The sequence below is a fragment of the Biomphalaria glabrata genome, chromosome 5 (assembly GCF_947242115.1).
Source record: "Biomphalaria glabrata chromosome 5, xgBioGlab47.1, whole genome shotgun sequence".
NCBI lineage: Eukaryota > Metazoa > Mollusca > Gastropoda > Planorbidae > Biomphalaria > Biomphalaria glabrata.
The window spans coordinates 8,382,868-8,404,010 of NC_074715.1; the positions used below are offsets into that span (position 1 = coordinate 8,382,868).

General features: G+C 35.4%; 1 protein-coding gene across 1 annotated transcript; it reads right to left on the reverse strand.

Annotated features, from left to right (window-relative positions):
- Positions 1–620: 620 nt before the first annotated feature.
- LOC106055691 (uncharacterized) lies at positions 621–19,532 on the reverse strand. Its single transcript, XM_056028544.1, has 10 exons — positions 19,428–19,532; positions 18,692–18,829; positions 13,062–13,247; positions 12,747–12,935; positions 11,363–11,566; positions 8,366–8,581; positions 6,112–6,246; positions 5,322–5,459; positions 1,680–1,877; positions 621–1,531 (listed from the first exon to the last, which is right to left on the reverse strand). The coding sequence occupies exons 1-10, from the start codon at positions 19,486–19,488 to the stop codon at positions 1,431–1,433; spliced, it is 1,566 nt and encodes a 521-aa protein (XP_055884519.1). The 5' UTR covers positions 19,489–19,532; the 3' UTR covers positions 621–1,430.
- Between the last annotated feature and the right edge of the window lie 1,611 nt (positions 19,533–21,143).

Below are 21,143 nucleotides of genomic sequence, written 5' to 3' on the forward strand. Positions count from 1 at the left end.
TAACACAAGAATGAATAGAAAAAAATTATTGGTGATTAATTCTATTGTTTGGTGTCTGGAAGAAGAAAAAAGAAGTCATGGTATGAGCTAAGTTAGTCCTACTTCTACGTCGCCACTCTAAATTGTAGTACTTTACAATCATCTCTGGTCGTAGATACCTCACTAACAGAGTGGCTATCACGTCGGCCCTAGGAGGCGTTAGCCACGAGTTCAAATACAGGTCGTTCCTTTTTCATGTTTGTTTTGTAAATGCTTATAAAAACCGATTACGGTAAAATCCAGCCACAGATAACCCTTTCTATCTTGCTCAACTTCCCTTGTTTCTCCTTCTAATCCAGATAGTGTTTTGAGAAAGCTAGAAGCATGAAATAGCGGCAAAGAAAACAAAAATTGGAACGAGGATTGTATCTTTATATTTGTGCCTTGCTGAGCATTTTATTAGATTTTGGTTTTTGTATTTAAAGATTATGGTTCATTGTTTAATGTATAATTGTTACTTTACTTTTGAAGTCTTCTATCCAAAAGGTTTATTAAATTTAATGACTCTACTAAAGGTGTTACTCTAGTAAATGTGAATATTCGTTTGTTACAAATCCACTGTTCTCATTTGTGTCTCTTCTAGTGATTTTTTTCTTGAGTTGAGGTTAGAGAATTAATATTCTATTATTGGTCTAACAATAGTTAAATAACATTTTAGTTTGTTAAAGAAATACGTTCTAAAATTAAAGTGAAATCTTCACAGTTAACGTCCATGTTGTTTAAATCATTTGTTCTTGGTAGAATTAATATTAACATTTCTAGACTTTTAAACATCTTTTATCTATGTCAAACGACTAAAGTCAAACCAGATAAACGTAACTAATAATTATTTGTTTAAATCTTTTATTTCCAATTGTGGATCCCAAAAGTTGAATAAGTTTTTTTTTATATTGTGGCAGTAGGAATAAATAGCTTTTAATATTTCCAAACCTTTAAAATGACTACATTTGTAAAATAAAATGAAAATAGAAATGTAAGAAAAATGTTCCTAACATTTGTAGGCCTACCATCTTAAAGTAGAGCATTTTAAAAGTCTATGTAGAGGGACACATTTTAGAATGATAAAGAATTCTTTGTAGATTAGCAATCCTTGCAATAAATCCTGCCACCGTATGGAAATTAAATTTAAAAATTCGATTTATACAAATCCGTTAAACTTTAATTTAAAGAACAGCGTAGCATTGATCACTTTAAAAAAATAATTGTGTTTAGTAAAAAGCGAATGTAGCAAGTGGCTTTAGTAATACATGAATAGCCTAATGCAGAAATTTGGTGTTAAGTAAATCATTCTTTTAATATGTATAATATATAAGCCTGTAGTACTAGGTGTTATTTCTGGAAAAGGGAATGGGGGATGACGTCGATTAAGGGACGTGCACATGTTATTCTCGCTACGCCTCTGCATATTCAGTGGTGTCTTTCCTAAAAGCCACTATGGGGTTTCCTCCAATGTTGTTACGACAACTCAGTACCGGCTCATAAAAATGGTCGTCTGCAAGAGAAAAACAGTAACATACGTTACATTTCAACTGATTAGAAAACAAAACAAAAAATAAAATTAAAAAAAAAAACAGCAAATAACTTAATTACACAGAGTAAGTGATAAGAATGCTTCAAAAATAAATGGGCAACGACCTCACCTGATGTTTCTTTATGTTCATTATAATGATTTCTTTCTTTTCCAAAAAGCAATTCAGGCTCTAGCCTTGACCTTTGTTTACATTGGCAAACGATAGTCTTACTCAGTACCAAGGCTAAGATCACAAGAATGCAAAGTCCCCCACAAGCTGCGCATCCAATTCCGAAACTGACAAGTTCTAGATTGAATTTGTATACATCTAAACATAGAAAAAAAAATCTAGATATATAATACTCTTCGTGGCTCAAGTTTTTGGAAGACAAGAAGTAAGAAGAAGTAAAAGAAAGATAACTTTTATTTACCCGGAGCTCCTAGTAAATTGACCTGAGGCATCTAGAAATAGCGCGGGTCCTATGAAAGTGCGGGTCCTATAAAATTGCGGGTCCCACTGAGATCGCATAGTTTGCAGTGACCTAAGGCCGGTCCCGCAAAATAGCGGCGTATGCTACGCCGCCGGTCGACAAGTATAAAATATAATTACATAAACATCTATTGTAGGTTGTTAACACTCTATTATCATGTCCAAATTCGGCTGCCCGGATTAATTAATAACAATGGTACGCCAATTCCAGGATAACATGCAAGCAAGAGTCCAAGACAACGGAGACTACTCCAAGCCTTTTCCTGTCTCAAATGGCGTGAAGCCGGGGTGTGTGCTGGCTCCAACACTTTTCAGCATAATGTTCACCGCCATGCTGAAAGATGCCTTTCGCACAGAAAGCATTGGAACTGGCTTACGATATCGCAACGATACAAGTTTATTCAATGCTCAGAGACTAAAAGCAAGGACCAAGGTAAACTACGACTGCATCAGAGACCTGCAGATGATTGCCGCAAACGAAGAAGACCTACAAAAGACCTGTCCCTCTTCACCAATGCATGCACAACTTTTGGCCTCACCATTACTTAAAAAAGACAGAAGTGCTGCACCAACCTCATTCAAATAAAGCTGTCACAGAACCAGACATTCTCATAGATGGACAGAAATTAGCAAATGTCAAAAAGTTTGTCAATCTTGGAAGCAACCACATCAGCTAACGCCAATCTAGATGATGAGGTTGACTTCCGTATTGCTCGTGCCAGTGCTGCTTGTGGCAGACTTTAAGAACAAGTGTGGCAACTGAGAGGACTCCCGTCACTTCTATATGCATCAGAGTCTTGGACCCTATACTTCCTCCACACCTAAAAGCTAAACTCTTTCCATCTACACTGTCTAAGGAGAATCCATAATTTGCGTTGGTTCCACAACATACCAGACACATAAATCTTAAAGCTGTCCAACATGCATAGTATCAATGCGACAGTAAAAAGGTCCCAACTTCAATGGGTGGGACATGTAGTCAGCATGCAAGACTATCGCCATCTCAAGCGACTTCTGTACGGAGAGTTATGTGCATGAAAGCGCTCCAAAAGAGGCCAATACAAGCGCAACAAAGACACTCTCAAGAGCTCCTCAAGGAATGCGATATCCACATTCACGGCTGCAAAGCACTAGCTTATAATCGCTCCTCATGTCGCGAAGCTGTAATTCTCGTAGTCTTAATATTTGAAGCAAGAAGAGTGGCCAGTGCGAAAGAGCGCAGCACCCACAAAAAGCTAATAGAAGAAGCAGGCCTATCTGCAACTGACATAATCCACCCATGCCACATATGCAGCCGGCTTTTTAAAGCGAGGATTGGACTTTACAGCCATCTTCGAGTCCATAGGAAATGAGAAATGTGCTAATCTTTGACCACGAAGGAGGAGCTATATATATATCTATATTATTTTGATTAGATCTCAAGATTCATAATTCAACTGGAATAGCTTACCCAGTATACAGCCAAACATTCCTGGCTTACATATTTCTCACAAGCCCCATGTAGAGGCACTAAACCCCAGTGCAAAGCTCTCAGCTCCTGAACAAAAGAGGTCATTATCGTCTCACAATGGATGAACACTATCTATCTATCTATCTATCTATCTATCTATCTATCTATCTATCTATCTATCTATCTATATTGAAACGACTATGGTTCATCTCGAACATTTTTTTCATATGGCTGTGGAGCCCTATTTTGGAGAGACACTCCCGCCCACATATATTGCAGGTCAATGTGGCTTTCGCTTTGGTGGTAGAGGAGCTGGCCATTTTCCGTGTGGCACGCTTTTCTTCAAGAGTCGAGGCCCATGTTTTCTCGCTGTCTATAGCTTTCTTGGTCACCGTCTCTCTACAACTACTGCGGTCAGTATCAATGTTTACTGATTTGAAAATCCCTTTTTATCACATCCACGTAACGAAGATGTGGGCGAACAGTTTTTCTTGAGCCAGACGCAAGTTGGCCGTACGGTATATATATATATATATATATAAAGTGTAAAATTAACTAGGCCCTATTTGTTACCGATGAGAGTAGGGGTAGGGAAAAGAAGTGATACTCAAATGTACAGACTGGTCCAATTCAACGTAATACAATACTAGAATTAGCTAGTCATAGTCATAGTATAGGGAGAGAGGAAAACAAACGATATATAGCCTGGAAATAAATAGAAGATGAAGCTGACCGCAGCCAACTTCCACGATAGAAAACTTGGAACACTATAGGCAAGTAAAACAAACAAACGGTCACTTTCATCTAAATGTCATCACTTAATGACATACATGTTTAAGTTAATTAGATTGTATTTCTCCTCCCCACAGTTCCTTTCCTCTTTTAGATTTACCTCAGGGATTTTTTTTTATTACTTTAACTAAAGTAACTCTTTCTAGTGTAATTTTTATCTACCTGTGTGTTTTGTTCCCCACCAGGATTGAGAGCTGGTCTAGGATTGAGTCAGAGACCCAGAGACCTCACACCATAACAAATTGCTCAACTAATTAATGGAAGCACGTAAGTAAATAACCACAACGGGGCATGGATATCTGTCACAGTCTCAGTTGACATTGCCTGATGTAATGTTCACGTCATGTTAAGAGGTTAAAAGACACGTGGAATTCCTGATGTAGAAAACAGGAAGTAGAATGAATAAAGTTGACTTTGAGTTCAGTCAAGTCAGTCAAGTGGTATCCTTTAGACCGAGCGGTCAAGTAGTATATTTTGGTCCGGGACGGACAGTAGCGACTTAGAAAAGTCGACTAGTAGATTTCAGTTAGATAGTTACTTTTGGGCAGTTGATGCCAGTGGTCTTTTTGAGACATGTATTTCTAGTAGTTAATTAGTATTATTATGTACAGTGTTACCCGCTAAGATGCGGACGTGATTTTATATGTCTGCTGAAACGGACTTTAGTCATTTTGTCGTATCTTTGTTTGTCACGTGTCAAGAGTACTCCAGGAAGCACGAACCCAGCATTCCACGACATTCGCGACACAGTAGTAGTGACCAGTCCCTCTATAGTCACACTTTATCAACGCCACGTCTCTAAATCTTGCATTTACAATATCACAAAAATGTAATTAAAATGTGATAAATTAATTCCAAGTTACAGCCCTATCGGACCAACTCCTTTTTAAATTAAAAAGTGACAATGAATGAGTAAACTATTTTGTTTGTATTATTTCTCCATACTGTACAACTCTTATACCCGACACATATTTATTTATTTAGCAGCCAATACAAAAATGTACACAACTCTAAGTGTAAAAAAACATAAACATATTTACCAGTTTTACAGTATGGCGGATCATTGTAACAGTTACATTCCTGATCGCAGAGTCCAGTCCTAACGTCACATATGCCTTCAATGCATTCGTTACTGCAATCATTGCGACAATTTATTCCATAACGTCCATTGCTGCAGGCTTAACAGATTAGATATTTACATAAATAGAGTTGTTTTTACATTTGAAATATGAGATTAGATTGAATGAAATGTATGGTTAACTAAGTCGAGGATCACAGTTTAAACTTTGCCTTCTCTAACATGCAATGTATTATAAGGCTGATGTGTCCAGTGCATAGTCTGGTAAACTTTACTAAGCAAATGATACAAAATAGTATTAATTTAGTATAGCTTAGCTATAAATGCATTTTATTTCATTGAAATCTTTTTTTTTTTAAATATTTAAACAAATATATATATTCTTTTAAAATCAGTAATAATTAAACGCTATTGTCGAATTGTTATGTGAAAATGTCTGTGAACTCAAGAAAATACATTAAAAGTCTTTCCAAATGTAAAATTTCATGAAACGAAAGAGAACATTTGTTTTCTTCCACACTGTGAAAAATATTTAAATCGACTTAATTATTTATGGTGATTTATTTATGGCTGCCTGGTTGTACGGTTTGAGCGCTTGACTGTTCTTCGGATTTATCGATGGTCTCGGGTTCAAACCCTGCCCGCTCCCATCCTCCGCCGTCCTGCGGGAGGTTTAGAATCTTCAACTCTGAAGGAACATCCGAAACAAGTAAAACATTTTACAAATATTTTACAATTCAGAATGTTGATACCTGCATCACACTGCTGTGGATTGCTGCGTCCGATAACAACAATGTTGCATGCTCCAGTGTCTCTATCACAGTCATCAGGGCATGACGTCGGACAACGTTTGTTACAGGGCAGACTCCAAAAACCTGATGGACATTCTTAAAACAAAGTAAAAATAATTCGAAATTGTAACAATCTAAAATACATTCTCATTTTAGAGGATTTACAGTTTGTAAGTATTGATTAGAGATCCCCAAAATAGGAAAAGCTTTTCAAAATCCGTTTTTATATTAAAAAAATTAGCTTTCTAAATTTCTTTTCTAGAAATAAACTTTTTTTTTTAATTTTTAAAATTTAATTAACTTGTTTTCCAAAAATGAAATATATATATATACATACACACATATTTACATACACTCATACGCCTTACTTTCTACTTTATATTACAGGTACTAACAGTACATGATTGTCACACACTAGTTTTAGAACCACTGTGACACAAAAGTGAACTAATAGTGATTTAGTGGTCATGTAACTACTTCGTGCTAATGCACGAGGAAATATTGGGACTGAAACTGACCACGGGGTGATTTCAGTCAGTTGATTTTAGACTCCCGCAGAGAGGTGAGTGCCATGGATATTTTGACAGCAGAGTTATGTATAATGATGGATACCAATGGATACCAGCTCACATACAACTAGCAGGAAATGAGAAGGCTGACACACTCGCCAAGAGTGGGAGAACAAACTCACAAGTAAACTCTGCACTCTATCCAGAAGAAATGAAGAAATTAATTGTAGATAAAATAAATAAGAAATGGACGAGCTCCCATCCAAATCACAAGAAAGATGATGCTTACTATAAGCTATCCCGACTAGACCAACGTCTAATCTTTCGACTCAGGACCGGACACAACAGAATGCGACAACACATGTTCCGGAAGCTCAAAATTGGAACCAGTGAAATCTGCCCATGTGGAGTATCACCAGAAAATGCCGACGACGTCCTCCAAAACTGCTCTCTCTACCAAGAGGCCCGTATAAGACATTGGCCCCAAATCACCCCAATAGAAAGAAAACTATATGGAGAGCTCCCTGATTTGGAAACCACTGCGCAGTTCATCTCATGTATTGGTCTAGTCATATGAACACTCCAACATAACAATGAGAACGATGAAGAAGAAGAAGAAGAATGTATAATGAAGTATTGAAGTTATTGAAGTTATTATAATTGATTTGTATTCAGGACTTATTTCCTTGGATGTAATTTGTGATGGCTGAAGTCGTCAATATCTTTTGTGAACTATTTCATTCTTATGATGTGAATAAAATCCATGTCTGCTACCAGCGTGTTTATAATTAATTCTAAATGTTGTCGTTTGGAGAGTTTAGTATATTAGTGTTCTTACGCAACAGCAAATCTAGTGCGTGTGTGAAAGTACTTAGTTATCAGCAAAGAACATTGTAGAGGTACCTGCAACACAGAGGCGGACCAATTCAAGACCGTCCGTGCCTATACTAATATCCAGGCCGTGACAATGATGACGGTAAAATTGAAATAGTATATTTGGTGAAAGAAAGGCTTTAAAGAAAATCTCAGACGTAAGTTTGTCCATTTTCTGTCCTAGAAAAGGAAAACCTGGCACCGTTAAAAAAAAAGGGAATTTGAAGATCTTTACAGACTTCACGACACATGCATTTGAGTTGCAAATAAATATAGCTGTAAAGACAAGTCGTGAACATTGACATGTAAAGTTTAAATGGACAGCCGGCAAGCAACTGTGTCTGTGTCTCAAGCTAACCATATTATATTCTTTACTCTTTCTTAACCATTGAATGTGAACGTTTGTTTGATAGCTTTTCTATAGAGCATAAAAGAATGGACGGGCCTGCCTTTGAAAGAGGTTCTAAGCAAGGCAAAAGACAGGGAGGAAGGGAGAAAGACGGTCGACGAGTCTTGCTTGGTGCCCCCAACTGTCCAACAGATTAACGGATTGGTAAAAATATAGCGCTACTTTCTTGCTTATAGCTTGCTCAGAGCGCTATGGTCCAATCTCATTTGTGGATCAGAGGGGGGGGGGGGGAAGTGGTGTCTGGGAGAAGGTTTTCCGTGCTGCCTTTAGGCGCTCAGTAAACACAACTCTGCTCGAGTCGGGTGTCGAACCTCCAGCCCCCTTCATAGCTAGTGAAGCCAAGTCTAGTTCAATCGTAAGTAGCCTCTCGGCCACGCTTCCCACCAATAAAAATAAATGACCAATAAACAAACACGTTTCATACCTCCGTAAGTTTCTACTTCACATAGAGTTAGTATTTTATCTCGTCCTTCCAGACTTATGGACAGCAAGTTCACTGGATGGTCGACATTACCCTTTAGATTGACCTGGTATATTCTCTGAGGAACCAGAGTTTTGTCTTTGAACACTTCTATAACATTTCGATTGCTATCGAAGGTTTGAATAACAAATCCTTGGAGGCGTACCAAATTAAAGTTATCTGTAATTAAGAAAAAAAGTAAATCTTACCTTATCTTATATAATACAGACGTTACTTCAAAAAAAGAAGATGATTACGTCCTACGCGTCGTGCATTTAGTCATGCATGTTAACCAATGACTTAAATTCTGCTAAGTCGCTGGTTTTCCTGGCTAGCTCAGGCTACCCATTCCATTCTCTAATATTACTAGGGAAGAAGGAGTATTTTTACAAATTTGTCCTAGCATATGGGACGAGGAATGTGCCTTTATCTTTGTGTCTTTCTGAATATTTAATTAAATTTTGTTTTTGTATTTGAAGATTATGGTTCAGTGTTTTATGTATAATTGCTACTATACTTTTGAGTCTTCAGTCCGGAAGGCTTTCTAAATTTAGTGATTTTACTAAAGGTGTTACTGTGGTTAAATGTGAATATTTGTTTGATATGAATCTCACTGCTCTATTTTGTGTCTGTTCCAGTTTCTTAATGTTTTCTTGAGCTGAGGGGTCCCAAACGGAGGATGCATATTCTATTACCGGCCTAACCAAGGTTAAATAACATTTTAGTTGTATGTTCTTATTTTGTTTATAGAAATTTCTTTTAATAAACCCTAATGCTTTGTTTGAACCTGTTGACACGCAACTGAAAATAAATGAGTATAATAGACACTTACGAGGATCATCAGAAGGTAACTCAATACATTTTAACTCGTTCTCTCCTAATTGACGATGCCGACGTTGATTTAAATCTGCAATAAACTAAACTGATTTTGGGTTTATAAACTTTGTGTTGTGTAAAAAGAGCATGCTTTCTCCTATAATTCAATACCAAGTATAACATTTTCTGATAACAAAAAAAAAGTTATTCAAGTTTAATCATAACAGGATTGTGAAATACTAATGAGTAAAATGAATAAAACTATCGAAACGAGAAAAATAATTCCGGAGAGAAAGAGTTAATACTACAAGAATGGTTGCAAAAATAGGATGTTGTCTTTTTTAGGGCTGCATTCTTAGTTATTAATACATAGATTAAATTATGATTCAAGGCCCAGGAATGCGCCCCGGAGAGGAAACTCTGGTGCTGCTGCAAAGCGGCTAAAACAACACTGGAGACAACAGTTACGGGTTGCCCCGTCTCAAGATTAAGCCAAAACCAGTGACTCATTTGGGCGCATCCATTGCCTTTCGAGACAAAAGGAGCCATATATATAAATTATGATAACCCATTAAACCACTGTTACATAAGATCTAAACGAATTGGTCGTCTGCTTTCCATTAGGACTTAAACAGAAAGATTTTAAAACTCCTTTATCCCACTTTCGGTCAGAGTGTTACAAGGTCATTTTTCGTAATCTAGAAGTCTAATTCATAAAGCGCTGATTGTGAGTGTATATGTGTTTCGTATTTGCATCTATATTGTTATTGTTAAGGTAGTTACGATGAGGTTGTCAATGATAGTCAAACTGAATTTCCATTTGATTGGATCAATAAAAATTATCTTAAAATGTGAAAAACAGGCCTTATGTAACAAATAGGGCCTAATGATTTACACCTTGAAACTATAATACTTGTTTTCAGTCTTATTGGAAATATTTTTATTGGTTCTATGGCCTAAGCGCATTTTCTCTTAATAATACTACATTATGATTACTTAATAGGTACCTGAGAGGTACTTAGTTGACCTGGCATACAGAAAAAGGTCAATTAGTGATAGGTGAGTCAGTTAATCAATCTTGGGCACCTCCAAAAAGCGGATACTGACGCTAACGGACTTCAACAGTCTACAGCACCAAAATGCAGATGGCTAAGCATCTAAGACAGGGGTTCTCAACCTATCCGGTCGCGACCCCCAAGGGGGGTCGATTGACAATTTGCCAGGGGTCCCCAAAGACCATTGAAAAAATGGATTGTTATTGTCTATTCTTCTATTGCTGTGTGTGTGCGGGGGAGGGAGTGGGGTCGCGGCTAAGTGGGGGATTGTAAAAAGGGGTGGCCGAGCATAAAAGGTTGAGAACCACTGATTAAAGAGGACATCAACTAAACGATAGAACATAAGAGGTAAGTTCTACAAACAAATACGGTACAACAAATTATAGCTTTTATACAGCGCAGCTTTCATGCTTATAGGGCGCTGTGGTCCAATTGTGGACCAGTGGGGGACGCGGTATCTGGGAGGAGGTTGAATGTATATAAAATGATGTTTAAAATGATGTTGCTCTGCTTCCGGTATGTTGACCAATTGCATCTACTACTTTATAATTTTGATTGATTTATGCATTGTCATCGACTTTGAATAATTATGCCAATTTCGGAATTTAGTACCTCTATTATAGAGAATTACTCTGTTTAGTTTTTTATTTAATACTTCTATTATAGAGAATTACTCTGTTTAGTTTCCTATTTAGTACCTCTGTTATAGAGAACTACTCTGTTTAGTTTCCTATTTAGTACCTCTGTTATAGAGAACTACTCTGTTTAGTTTCCTATTTAGTACCTCTATTATAGAGAATTACTCTGTTTAGTTTCCTATTTAGTACCTCTGTTAAAAAGAATTACTCTGTTTAGTTTCCTATTTAGTACCTCTGTTAAAGAGAATTACTCTGTTTAGTTTCCTATTTAGTAACTCTGTTAAAGAGAATTACTCTGTTTAGTTTCCTATTTAGTACCTCTGTTATAGAGAACTACTCTGTTTAGTTTCCTATTTAGTACCTCTGTTATAGAGAATTACTCTGTTTAGTTTTCTTTTTTATTTAGTACCTCTGTTATAGAGAATTACTCTGTTCAGTTTCCTATTTAGTACCTCTGTTATAGAGAACTACTCTGTTAATGACGTAGTTACTCTGTAAAGTCAAGCTCCACTTTGGGGACGTCTCCTCATTTGTATGACTACAGCTGTTGTGTTCTAATTTAGAGTCTGTGTTTCCATCAACTGCAAGGGCGGCTTCATAAAGCGAAGTATAGTTGGACGTTTGCAATGCAGATTGTCTATAAGCGACATTCCTTCCTGGCGCGTTGTGAAAATCAATATATATTATTGAAAAGTACAAGAGAATATAAATAAAAAAAATACTTTAAAAACCAAGCATATATTAAGTGTAATTGTCAATACGCTTCTATCCTTTCACTGGTCTGGACCGAATGGGAATTGGGTGGGTGGGGATGGATGAGTGTATTTGTGTGAATGATGCTGTGATCGCTTTTTAAATGTTGAATGACCTGAATTTAAGCTCGAGATCTTAAGCCTCCTCAAATCGATGAACCAACCACTGTGCTAGTTAGGTGCATATGAATATAGAAGGCTTTATTGTTATCCATTGCTACTTTCAAAATTTAAAGAGCCACATATGTTTTTTTTTTCTACAAAGTAAAAAAAGGTACTAATTCACCTTATACCACAGGATCAGTCTAGTAATTATTCTTTCCCTTTTTTGATACCAAACAAATTTTATTTCTAATAGTTGATAAACTAATTGGTTGATTTTTTTTTTAATTGACTCTTGCTATTTCAAGTAAATTAATAAAAAAATATATATATATATACATTTAGAATGACCCGAAATGGAATGTCGGGGAAATAACGTGTACAAACGTTTTACTAAACAGACAGAGCTAATATTAGCTTTGAAAAAAAAAACGGTTATATAATTTATCATATATGACGTAGTTTTAACCCACAGTACTCTTATTAAATTTATCATGTTCAATGTACTGTTCAGAAAATGGTTCATTCCAAAGAAGAAGGACGAATTGATGGTTGTATAGAACGTAAATAAGTTCGACAGATAGATGGATGGTCGGACAGACGAACGGAAGTATAGTCAGAAATACAAATACATAGATAGACTGTTCCTACATAAAGTAGAATGATAGATGATTGGATAGAAAGATAGATTGATTGAAACACACACATACACATACAATATATATATAAATATATATGTATGTAGGTATTTATTTATGTATATATAATATATAATCATCATCGTGACACTGTTTAATTTTATTGAATGTAATACATAAAGAAATTTAAAAAAAGAAGCAATGTTCTCAAGCTATACTCTACATATTAAACTAAATACTAATCAGAGCTCGGTAGCTTGTGGCGAAATCCCCAGTACCAGTAAATAACAAATGATTGATTTAAACTCAGTACTAGATCTATATACAGATATTGTTTTACTTACCGCCGCTAATATACACAGAACATAAAAAACTTAGATTGCCAAATAAAACTAAAGATGTGATTCTGATATTATCTTGACATCTTATGTCCATTGTGTTGTTCCCTTGAAGTGTGTATACAGGTCGGTGACATGGTGTTATGTCAGTGTCACCTTCTTCCACAAGTCGAAATTCAAGTGTAGATAGGAACTCTTCAATAAATATTTTTTAAAATAAAAATGTAATAAGTTTTAAAAAAATAATTAAATGGAATAAAATAATAAAAAGCGATGTATTAATTATTGTAAAAAAAAAATATTTGTTACAGTTAAACCGACCTGGGTCAGAAACAACTATCCTTAAGAAGGTTAGAGGTATTGATATTTGATCCAACCATTTTACTGTGATTGATTTAAGGTTAGTGTTGTCGTTGCATGTTTTATCATTTCCATCGGACAGGCAGTCAACGTTGAGTCTCTTGGGCTGTGTAGTAATTTTTGCATCCAAAGTGTTGAGCAAATCTTCTGTAAATTTAATTAATTTCAGTTATGAGTCAAAAAACCTTTTTTTAATAAAAATCTCTTCACAAATCTAACTAGAAAGAGCAAAATATTTTTTTTTTTAGTTTTAGTAGTCTGTCCGTCCGTCCGTCCGTCTATCTGTAACTGTATATTTCTATGACGTTTGAAACAATGAAATTAAAAACCTCATTGCTTTGAGTGTGATAAAAATAAGAGCAACAGTAACATTTGGTATAATGAAAGAAATTCTTTTTTTTTTGTTTCCGAAAGGGCAATAGCTGAAATTAAAATGTGTGGTCTGTCTGTCCGTCCGTCCGCCATGTATTGATCAGAAAAATTAGAAAACATATTAATAATCCGATATGATATTTTAAATCTTTAAATTTTCTGATGCAACGGCTACTTTTTTCTTCACTGAAAGCGAAATGTTTAGTTTTTAAGATTAACTGTGGAAGCATTTATACAACTATTCACTATTAAAAGTGAAATACACAGGAAACTATTTAGTAAGGAGGTGGGTTTTCAGAATGTTTTCAACACATTTATGTGAATGACTTTGGATATAGAAGCTGCGCCGTTTTGAGAACCGCTGGCTGTCGTTGAAAGAGAGACGAATATATTATCTGGACACAAGCCAGCCAAAACAGAATCTTGAAAGATTGTGGATTCTTCTGCTTTATTGTTTGATATTGATAGCCGTAATGTGATAGTAAGTGTATGTGTTTTGCGTGGCTGATAGTGCAGTGTGTGTGTGCCTGTGTATGAAATGACCGGTGGACCTTGAGTGTACATGGTTGAGTGAACAGCAGTGTGTAAGGACTGTGTGTAAAAGGAAGTCAGTTTAGAGAACAAGTGGCTGGAGTAAAGAACATAACTAGAGACTAATCAAATCATTGTGTTTATTGAAGCTCATGTTGCTTTAGTCTATTACAATAAAAATTCTTAATCTTTTGTTGGTCACATATTAAAGGTGAAGGTTCATTTTTTACTTTAGGACATCCTTGCTCAAGCACACTTTTCTGGATGACCAGTCACTTCATTCCCGGTCATTTTATCTTTGATCACTTCATATTTGGTCATTTCATCTTCTGTCACTTCATCGTCAGTCACTTTTTACCCGGTCATTTCATCCTTGGTTACTTCATCTCTAGTCTCTTCCTTCCCGGTCAATTATCTTTGATGACTTCATATTCGGTCACTTTATCCCCGGTAAAGATGATGTGACCGAGGATGAAGAAACCAAAGATGATGTGACGGGGATATTGTGACTAAAGATGAAATGACCGGGGAAGCAGTAACTGGGGATAAAGTGACCGGGGATGAAAGGACCTGGGATGAAGTGACCAAAAAAAATTTACCGGGGTTGGAGTGACCGGGGATGAAGTGACTGGGGATGACGTGACCGGGGATGATATGACCAAGGATGAAGTGACCAAAGATGAAATGACCGGGTAATGAAATGTCGGGGAGGAAGTGCCTGGGGATGAGGTGACCGGGATGAGGTGGCTAAAGATGAAATAAAGGGGGTTGTAGTGAACAAAGATGAATTAACCGAGGATAAAAAAAACCGGTAATGAAGTAACAGGGGATAAAGTGACCAAAGCTGAAATGACCGGGGATGTAGTGACCGGGGATAATGTGACCAAAGCTGAAATGACCAAGGATGAAATGACCGGGGATAAAGTGACTAATGATGAAATGAATAAGGATAAAATGACCGGAGATAAAGTGACTAATGATGAAATGAATAAGGATAAAATGACCGGAGATAAAGTGACTAATGATGAAATGAATAAGGATAAAATGACCGGAGATAAAGTGACTAATGATGAAATGAATAAGGATAAAATGACCGGAGATAAAGTGACTAATAATACTTCAGAGGGGCTCGGTCGATAGGGTGAGAAATAATTTAAAATTAAATTTTATTTTGAAGTCATTGCTTTTTTAAATCTCAAAGCTTTTATCGTGTTTGTAGGTATGGCCAAAAACAAAGAGGACCGACAGGAAGTATTATTTCTTTCTAAATTTATAAGTAAAAAAAAATAAATTTATGTATTGTTAATATTAAATGTTTAAAAAATAGTATTATTAAATTAAATATTTTATGTCATACAAGATACTTACATTTTAAACAAAATGTTCACATTTGTTTTAAAAGAGTAAAAATCTATTCAGTAAGAATATAAGTTGAATATAATCAAAACCAACAATTAACAAGGTTACAAAGACAGTTTGTGTGGAAAATCGGCCCCCAAAGTGGTCCACCCAGGCAGGTAAAAAGGCAGGTTTCAACATTTTCAGAAAGAATATCAGAATGAAATTATATCAACGGCAAGGGACAGAAGGGAATGGAGAAAGATGGTTGACAGATCTCATGTGATGCCCCAACAGTCCACTAGACCAAGGGATAGGTGAAAGTGAAGGTGAAGTTTTATAAGAACTATGCCTAACTGATGTCATATAATTATTATCGAATTGATCTAATTGTTTCGTAAAAGGCCAATCTCTTATTCAAAGCCCCAAGTGAATTTAAATTCGAAAAAAAAAATTTCTTTAGTGAAGTGTCCAGTGGGAATGTAGTGGCCCAACGGTTCACATGATAGTATGAGAAATTACTTATTATTAATTGTTGTTTTAAAGTATGCTCCACTTATATGTATACTTAGTAGATTTTTTTCTCTTTTAAAAATAAAAGTAAACATTTTTTGATAATTGTAGTAGTTAGTATGGTTGAACTTACTTATATAAAAATAAAAAATATTTTTTGACAAAAAAAATAAACTAAAACCATTTGCAAAATGTGTTTAAAATATGATGCGTAGGTATCTCTCTTACTATATTGTCTCCCGTGTTTGTTACAATTAAAAGTGAATAGTTCTAAAAATGGTGTATTTTTATGAAAAGAATGCACGCATAGTTGATTTTAAAAATTAAATTTTTCTCTTTCAGAAAAGAAAAAAGTAGCCGTTGCATCAGAACTTTGAAAGGTCTAAAATATCATGATGTCGGATTTTCAATATCTTTTCTAGTTTACGAGATTTAAGCGCGACGGACGGACCGACAGACAGACCACACAAAACTAATAGCGTCTATTCCCCTTTCGGGGGCCGCTAAAAATCAGTGTTTCATATTTTATAACTAAAGCTCAGTTTGCATTGCATTTGCAATATACCTTCATGGACTTTTAATTTAAGGTAAAAGTTTCTTCCTTCAAGACTTGAATGTGAGATTGGCTTTTCTAAAGACAATTAGGTTACTTAGATAATCGTTCAATAACATCATTTGGGTCAAGTTCACATTGAACTATATATTCTTAACTAACAGTTTATTGAAAGCATATGAATAATATAATGATGTCATAACAACATGTATAAATACCATGAAGATATTCGAACAATATAACATATGGAAGTCTCTTCTTTTCGTATTGAGATTAGCTTTAGTTGTTTATTGTTATTAGTTCATAGTTTCTGATATTCTTTCTGAATATATTGCTCCCCCTTTTTCCGCAAAGTTCTCCTTTCAGACCTTGCGATCTATAATGCTAATGATGTAAATCATGATTATGACTAGCTGGCTAATAGCAACATTGGGAAGCGAGGATAAGTACGCTTGACTACCTATAAGGGGGATCAAGGTTCGAAACCCGACTCGAGCAGATATGTGTTTAGTGAGTTGCATAAAGGCTGCACGGAAAACCTTCTCCCAGATTAACCCCCCCCCCCCCCCAAATCACACTGGTTCACAAATGAGATTGGACCAAAGCGCTCTGAACATGCTATAAGCATGAAAGTGGCGCTTCATAAAAGCTTTAATTATTATTTACTTAAGAAGGAAACTGCTGCACTTGTGTCTTGGTCGGTATAGCTTCATTGAAATAGTTGGCGAGACTTGAAATCAACTTTGTACATTTGTACTATAAGCGGAAAGATGACGCACATTCTTGAGTGTTATCAAGAGATGGTCTTAACATGTACGGAACACAGCTCTTTTTTTTTTTAGTTAACACTGTAAAAAAAAAAAGTAAAGTTCCCCTTTTATACCTTGTGGTCTGTAGGGCAGATGATGTAAAAGGTCATCTGTTTCTGTGGCCTACGGTTAACGAGGCTGTCATGTGGCCAGCACAACGACCAACCGCCTTTACTTTTCCCCAACTAATGTCAGGTACCCATTAGAGCTGGGTGGACTCAGAGGCGCCCGAAGATCCCGAAATTAAAAATCCCAATCTTCACCAGGATTCGAACTCCGGTCCCCGGTTCGGAAGCCAAGCGCCTTACCGCTCAGCCACCGCGCCTCCTGTTAACTCTGTTGAGGCGACAAAAAGGAAGATATATTGGCTTGACTTATAGAATGTGGGAGCAAACGAGAGATCTCGAATTTATTAAATTATATAAATTACATCTATCCCATTGTAGAGGTCAATGAATATATTAAAGTATATTGACAAAATAAAAATAATATGATGCAGTTTTGTCCTTCTTAGCATGTCTGTACTATATTGTCCATATACTTAACTATAACTACAAAAACCACTAGCAGAAATGAAACATGATTACTTAATTCCTTAATACTGAACACAATGTTTCTTGAACTAAATATACAGTTAGATGAATGATCCTATGTATGTGTTTGTTTCTGTTGTGTTTTCTGTAAATGAGAAAAGAGTCATTGAAACACTGGCGGATCCGGAGGGGGCGGTAGGAGCAACAGCCCCCCCCCCTCCTTCGGCCGACAACTCCCCCCCCCCCCCAAGAGTTTGGGAGTACATAAGATGACTTCATCCAGCCTCTTTGTTTGTTGGAATGTAGCTTCTAGTACAACTAAACCAATGTAGCGATTTTCAATTCTAAATGTCTAGCTTGTACTAATGTGCAAATTCTATAAAACTAAATTAGGCCTAAATATCAGTTTAGAAATATACATAGGTTTAACTTGCAAGTAGATGCGTATAGTACAGGATTATCAAACAAGATATAACTCACTGGTAAAACACATCCTTACTGTCTCACATCTCGTAAAACTTCATGTCTCACCTGAGTGTCTTCGATTCTAATCACTTATGACTGACAATGTTGTGTTATCATCAATGACCCGTCAGCATCAATCAATTCCTCCCCTACCCTCGTCGTTGCCGTAACGCCGTTCTAGAAGCTTCCACTGAGGATGCAGTATTTAGTCTCAACCACCATGGAAAACCACAAAATCTTGCCTCGGATACTTTTGCTCAAGAGCAAGATTTTTAACTCGGTGCTTTTAAAGAAATTTAAGTCTTCACTCAAATGGATTTTAATGATGTTAATTTTTCTGTGATTTTTTTTTTTTTTTTTTTTTTTTTTGTAAAAAAATATTTTGTCAATTTTAAAGTCTATTTGTAATAACGTGTCAGTTGCACGATTTTTAACATTTCATCCATAACGAGCTTTAATTATCAAGCCTAAACTCACCATATTGGCATCTTAATCCGAACCATCCTTTGTCACACTGCGCATCTGCTGGACACCGTCCATCCTCTCTAGGACATTGTCCCCCACAGTGGCATTTGTAGGTACTGAATTCTTGAACATTATAATCATTGTCTTGTGCTAAATTTATCAAAAAAAAAGGATATATATTTTAAATAACAATTTGTATTTTGTGGAAGGTGGTAATGTTTCGTTAAAACTGAAAAGAAAAATATGTTTCTCTCTCTATCTCTATCTATCTATCTATCTATCTATCTATCTATCTATCTATCCAGTTTTTTTTTTTTTTGTAAATAAAAAAAAAAATAGGTGCCGGTACTCAGTGATGGATTGCTTAACTTTTAACTACTAATAAATTAACAATTAACGTTGAAATACAAGAAAAGTAATAATTTTTCCCCACATTAAAAAAAAGGGGCTCGTTCGACTTACCGGTGCGAACCGTCATAAAAAAGCACTTTATCTATCTATCTATCTATCTATCTATCTATCTATCTATCTATCTATCTATCTATCTATCTATCTCTCTCTCTCTCTCTCTCTCTCTCTATATATATATATATATATATATATATATATATATATATATATATATATATATATATATATGTATATACATATATATATATATATATATATATATATAATACATATATACAGACGGAGAAGACGGAAGAAGAAAATGTCCCCTGTAGTGGTCAAGTAAAATATTACCTACCTTCTGCCGCCCAAATTTGTAACACGAATAAATACAACTTGAGTAGAACCGAATATTTCATTGCTCATACTATGAAACAACTTGGTGTCTGTTCTTACACGCGAATGTAACGTCTCTCTGTCTGCAATCAAGATATACATCCTTCTGGTGAAATGCACTTCTAGACCATTGAGCTACCTTGATTGTTTACTATCAGCTCTATGTCTAAGAAATCTTCGCCAAATTTAAATATACAGGATGTGAGAGAATTTTAGTTTCTAAATTAAAGTAAATTATACTATTTTATTATTTATTACTATTTTGTTATTTTTAAATTTTGGACGTTCCTACAAATATAAATTTTTTTTTGTCGTTAGCGAATTTTCGAAACTAGAACCATTTTGTCAAGTCATGGCTTGCAGCTTTTTGGTGTATAAGTTCACAATAAACCATAATTAAGATCTAGTAAGAAATACAATAAATTAAGTTGATAAAGTTTAAAAAAATAAACACAACATGAAAGAATGCAAGAAATACATGACATTTTGTTTGTTCAAAATCATCTAAGACCACCTTGGTTTTGTCAAAAGGGAAATACAATGTAGATGTCTTAACAAATAGCAATTCTTAAAAGAAATAAAATTAAAGTTAACGCAAATCTTTTTTTGTTTTTTTCTTTTGAAGTATATGGATATAGCTCTATAAGGCGTGTCTTAAAATCCGAATATTAATGAGGAATGCAGTATTTTCCCTGGATGCGCACCCCCTTGCTGTAACCTACATATTTTGCCACATCTAGCCAGGCATAACCATTGTCAGCAGGTGGTTGATTTAGATTTTTTTTTCCGCCGTCTGCGTCTGTTCTCGGCATCCGATTTTCTTTTGGTCTCTAACGTGAATCCCGCGGCCTTTGTGAGTGACCTCCATCTGTTTCGTTATGAAGCCGCATGCAACCAGGTGCTCTCTTCTATGTCAGCTAATGAAAGACGGCGCCTAAGCGCTTCTACGGGGCACCTCTGTTAAGTCGATCACCCTTTAGTTCACCAAAAAGACTGCCTTTGGCATACGTTTGTCTGACATACAGTATACATTCCCTGATCATAAGAAGTCTCTCTATGCTGTCAATGTAGATATAGAAAGTAAGGAATATGTATGCCGTTGTATTCGACCATTAAATACTCCAAAGTAGATGTGAACATCTAAAAATAAAACTGTTATGCTAAACTAAATCTAATTGTAATTTGAAAGGTCACAACCTGTGACTTGAATTGTCATATACATGTAGGACTAAAGTAGAGAATGAATTGTGTTTATACTGAACATATAAAAAAATACAATTATAAACAATTGAAATTAAAGTTAATAAACTAGTACAGCTGTCTCAAACTTTAGAAGAGATTTTCAATAAAAAAAATTGAAGATAATGCTGGTAATGACTAAAGACATAAGACTAAACCTGAAGGTCTGTATAGCTAAATCTAAAAATAAAACTTTTTAATCTGACCTAGATCTAAATCTTTTCGCAGGGCTCAATATGTGTATTTTAAAAAATCCAAAATAAATACTTATGGTTAAAGCGAATGAGTACTTGTACAATGTAAAAAACAACAACAAAATATTTAAAAGTATATTTTTATTTAACCAATCAGTTATTAATGATTAACAAGTTCATTTATAGAGTTTCATAAATTGATTTGTTTGTGATCCTTTATGCTCATTTGTAACATCGCGATGTGC